This window comes from Montipora capricornis, unplaced genomic scaffold, assembly GCF_036669925.1.
Source record: "Montipora capricornis isolate CH-2021 unplaced genomic scaffold, ASM3666992v2 scaffold_475, whole genome shotgun sequence".
NCBI classification, from domain to species: Eukaryota; Metazoa; Cnidaria; class Anthozoa; order Scleractinia; family Acroporidae; genus Montipora; species Montipora capricornis.
This window is the reverse complement of record NW_027180212.1, coordinates 655,001-660,000: the sequence shown is the minus strand read 5'-3', so window position 1 is coordinate 660,000 and position 5,000 is coordinate 655,001. Positions and strand designations below refer to the sequence as shown.

At 42.2% G+C, this 5,000-nt stretch overlaps 1 protein-coding gene across 2 annotated transcripts in view; it reads right to left on the bottom strand.

The window, feature by feature from the left end:
• LOC138036257 (broad substrate specificity ATP-binding cassette transporter ABCG2-like) overlaps positions 1–5,000 on the bottom strand; it is a 41,463-nt gene that overhangs the window by 25,560 nt on the left and 10,903 nt on the right. For both annotated transcript variants that reach the window (XM_068882598.1, XM_068882599.1), the window contains exons 6-8: positions 2,309–2,466; positions 1,304–1,455; positions 512–604 (exon numbers count right to left, since the gene is read on the bottom strand). In XM_068882598.1, coding sequence (XP_068738699.1) covers positions 512–604; positions 1,304–1,455; positions 2,309–2,466 — 403 coding nt within the window. The remainder of the gene's footprint in view (positions 1–511; positions 605–1,303; positions 1,456–2,308; positions 2,467–5,000) is intronic.

The window sequence follows — 5,000 nt, the reverse complement described above, 5'->3', positions numbered from 1 at the left end:
AGTGAAAGGGTGTTTAATTGAACATTCCCAGGTTCGAGTCCTCTGAGTTCAGGCATTGGGGTTCAGATTTTGAAAACAGATTTAATTTCCCATAATCGCTATCAAGCGCTATTAAAGAGTCCTAAATTGACGATAATTGTACCGACGTAATGACGATAATAGTCAATTTAGGATTAGGATTAGGAATTGTCGATAATCGTCATTTCAGAGGTTGTCAAGTGATGGGTTCTGACTTGTTCCCATATCTCAGAATGCCCGTGGACGATGAGCGCCTGGGAACTAAAACAGATTTACTTGGCTCCAGATTCCGCTGATTGAGAACGAACGCGGTCTTTGGCTGGCGATGGAGCCTATTTATTCCACTGACATTAAATTATTCGACTTAATATAACTGGAACTTTCAACAGCGGAAGGGAAAAACAATGAGGGATTCAGGAGGGGAGGGGAGACAAGGGTTAGCAGATGGGAGGTAGAGAAAGAAAGGAAAAATAGGGGAGGAGTCAGACTATACCTGAGCTGTTACTTAATCCGTGAGCAGCGTCACATTCGTTTATTACATCCATGAAAAAGTCTGCTGGATTATTATGTGGTTCACAAACAAAACCTTTGAGCAAAAAATAGAAACGTAATCATGAAGGAAGATATATGCTATCTAAATGTAACGTGTGTGCGGACTATACAAATCACGCATAGCCAAAAATCCTACATTACCCGAAAATGAAAGAAAGAAAGGCTGAGATGGGCTGAAACTTAATATTGTAGGTCAATTAAATCAGAGGGATTCAGCCCGTTTTTACTGAGGTGGTAAGGTGTTCAACTTTAGGTAACAACTTCAAAAGTATGGGCATCGAAATCTTAAAAGCAGGATTTATCCATTGCAGAATGCAGAAAGTTCAGTTTCACAGCGCAATGCCTTTTTTTTAGTCTAACTCACTGAAACGTCAATCACAAAATAGCCATATGAAGAACATATGAGGCCGTTGACGGTTGCAAAATTACTTGGTTTAATTGCAAATGTACATAACCCACATAGCCAATCACACGCAAAGCAAATACGGGCAGCTCCGGAAAGGGCACCACAACACCGGGCTCTTCTACTTTCAGAAAGGTGGCTGAAAGGCTGAAAGCCACAAAGACCCTGGAGACGAGGTTGCGAGCAAGATCTTCGATTGCCGCCAATAGGTTCCAATGTGGTGCAAGATTTTTGTGGCAATCACATGGCTCAAGAATACAAAAGCAAAGCAATGGGCGAAATTATATTCCACAATCGGGTGAAAAGCGCATTACGATCTATAATAATCACCTATATCCTCAAAGTACTTCATTGCTTGATTTGCGGGGCCCTGGTACACAAACTCGCCATTGGACAGTAATGAAATGGTGTCAAAGGTCTTAAATATAGAGTAGCGAGGCTGGTGTATGGACATAATCACGGTTTTGCCACGGTGACCGAGCCTATAAAGGACAAAGCGACAGTAAATGACATTGTGAAAACTGATGGGTCATGAAACTTATCCTCAATGACCGACAGTCTACACGGCGCTACAATGGGGGACAAGATTCCAGGTGGCAGTCAACAAAAACGTTTTTTAAATAAGGAAGAAATATCGTTTATGTCACTCGAGGAAGAAGGACCTGATTTGCGATTAGAGGGGGTGTTTACCGTTTCCCCCTTCCCCCTCCTACAATGTTGTTAAAAGCAAACAGCTATATTGCCAGTTTGGAATGTACAACTTTTTTTTTCTGGGGGGGGGGGGGAGGGGGTAGTGGTGCATAGATTAATCTGCATGTCGCGAAATGTCCCAAGAATTTTAAACGAAATGTCTCAAGAAGTTTAACCATCATTGTAGTTCTTTGTCACCGGTTAGAAATAGTACGATTAGAGTGTCTGCCTTCGTCATTTATTTGTTCTGAGTAGGACTAACAACGCTCTAAGCAACAGTTTTCAATTATACCTGCAGTGATTACTTGACTGGCAATACTTAAATGAATCTTAACGACCGAAGCGTTGTCCACTCCATTGAATATACCATATCCGTATTTTAAAAGGTATTTGCATTTCAAACGGTTTTCATCAGCGTTAACTGCCGTTTTAGCATAATAAAAGTATTTGTTTTACGTTTGAAAAGGTATTCTTTTATGACGTTAAAACGCTGGAAAACGCCGAGGAAAACGCTGAGGGACAAGGTCAAATTCTGTAGTCAAAGAATTCAACCGCGCTCTTTCACACATTCTCGAGTGGCTGTTCACGCGCAGGAATTTCTTCACAAAGAATTTACTTTAGCGAGGCAGTAAAGACCTTCCCTACCCTTGAAGAAGCTGAACAACGGACACAGCTGTGGCTGCATCCAGCCCAGTGGTTGGCTCATCAAGAAACAAAACAGATGGTGCCAATATAAGTTCCATTCCAATGTTGGTACGTTTGCGTTCACCTCCAGATATTCCTCGAATAAACTCGTTTCCAACCTGGCGGATGAGCAAATAAAATTAATGAATTTACGCACAGATGAGCTCCGTGGATGATTTCCATTTTTCTCAGTTCCAGAAATTTGCAAGAATATTTTTTCTGATGTGTTTTGTTTGATGTTATTTCTGGACAGCATCAGTAAAGCATTGTTTCTTGGCTATGTTAGGGCCCAAGAAAACGGCTTACCACTTGCCGAAAAATTCTAGAACTCTGAGGAAGACTGGTACAGCGCTTTTGTAGGGTTTTGTTTCTCCTCTCGCCCTTTTCATGAATGGCACTAATTGAAAATAATCCGAGTTGTGTAGCTCGGTGGCCGTTGTGCCTCAAAGTAAATCTACCGAGTTGTGAAGCTTGGCGGCCGTTGTGCCACAAAGTAAATCTACCGAGATATGACGTTTGTCGGCGCCATTTCATCATGACTTGTGATATTTACGGCATTGAAATCAACAAACTGAATTTATTTTGTCCAAGCGTTCAGCAAAGAAAAGTAATCTTAGGTCTTTAATACCACAAGCTGAAAAGACTTGCAAGTAATAGTCTCATTTTAGAGTAATTTTCAGTAGTTGTCTACTTGTAGAATTCCAAATAAATAGTTAATGATATTACGTCTAACAAGTTGTCACGTTCATAGATGCAGTACAGTGGAATTAGATCGTTATATCGAGGTATCGTTATAACGAGACTCCCGATATAACGATATTGCCTTAAAATAACCGAAAATATCTTTATATCGGGGTAAAATTAACATGTGCTTTTTTACTACTGTATATATTGTTTAATTAAACTTGTAATGATTATCAAATGACTCACAATTTGCAAAGCATTAGACATTATCAAGGTTACACAACAAAGTCTGTGGTATGAATCGTAAAAGGGAAACAAAACAAAACAAAACTTAAACATTTGAAGTTGTATCTGTGTACTGATGCTGTAATATCGTTATATCGGGGAAGATTTTACGCTTGGTACGCTAAGACCTCAGCGTTATATCGGGAATATCGTTATACTGAAGATCGTTATATCGGGGTTCTGTCCCATACATTTTACTGTAACTTTTGCCGGGACATAGCATGTTTATCTTTTTACCGGGGATATCGTTATATCGAGGATCGTTGGATCGGGGTTCCACTGTAATAACATTTCCCTATTGCACGAGCCATCCACCCTCCCCCCTCAGTTGCTACCTGTACCAAACCTGTACCGTCCTACAAACATTGAACGCACTCGCCTAAGCTTCGATTACCCCTAGTTTTAAAAGCAATCCTCTAATTTTTCAATTTTAAATCATTTCATGTAAAGACAGTTGCCGCTGATTTCATATAGAATTGTGGCTCAGTTGCTTGAGCAGCGGACTTTCGTGCAGAAGATCACGTGCTTAATGGAGGAGACTGCTTAACCCATTCACGCCTCAATCGCCCGAGGACGACCCCCATTGACGAGTAAAATCTGTCAAGTGTCACTCCCAGGGGTCAGTGGGTTAACCCATTCACACCTAAAACGCCCTAGGACACCCCCCATTGACGAGTAAACTTGTCTTGCGTTAGACAGAGTAAAATGTATTAAGTGTCACTCCCAGCGGTCAGTGGGTTAACCCATTCACACCTCAAACGCCCAAGGACACCACCATTGACAAGTAAACCTGTCTTGCGTTAGACAGAGTAAAATCTATTAAGTGTCACTCCCAGGGGTCAGTGGGTTAACCCATTCACACCTCAAACGCCCTAGGACACCCCCATTGACGAGTAAACTTGTCTTGCGTTAGACAGAGTAAAATCTATTAAGTGTCACTCCCAGGGGTCAGTGGGTTAACCCATTCACACCTCAAACGCCCTAGGACACCCCCATTTGCGAGTAAACGGGTCTTGCGTTTTACAGAGAAAAATCGAATAAGGGTCACTCACGGGGGTCGGTGGGGTAACCCAGTCACACCTCAAGCGCCCGAGGTCACCCCCATAGACGAGTAAACTGATCTTGCATTAGACAGAGTAAAATCTATTAAGTGTCACTCCCAGGGGTCAGTGGGTTAACCCATTCACACCTCAAACGCCCTAGGACACCCCCATTGACGAGTAAACTTGTCTTGCGTTAGACAGAGTAAAATCTATTGAGTGTCACTTCCAGGGGTCAGTGGGTTAACCCATTCACACCTCAAACGCCCTAGGACACAACAGAACACGAGTAAACTACACTATCATTAGACAGAGTAAAATCTATTAAGTGTCACTCCCAGGGGTCAGTGGGTTAACCCATTCACACCTCAAACGCCCTAGGACACCCCCATAGACGAGTAAACTTGTCTTGCATTAGACAGAGTAAAATCTATTAAGTGTCACTCCCAGGGGTCAGTGAGTTAACCCATTCACACCTCAAACGCCCTAGGACACCCCCATTGACGAGTAAACTGATCTTGCATTAGACCGAGTAAAATCTATTAAGTGTCACTCCCAGGGGTCAGTGGGTTAACCCATTCACACCTCAAACGCCCTAGGACACCACCATTGACAAGTAAACAGGTCTTGCGTTAGACAGAGTA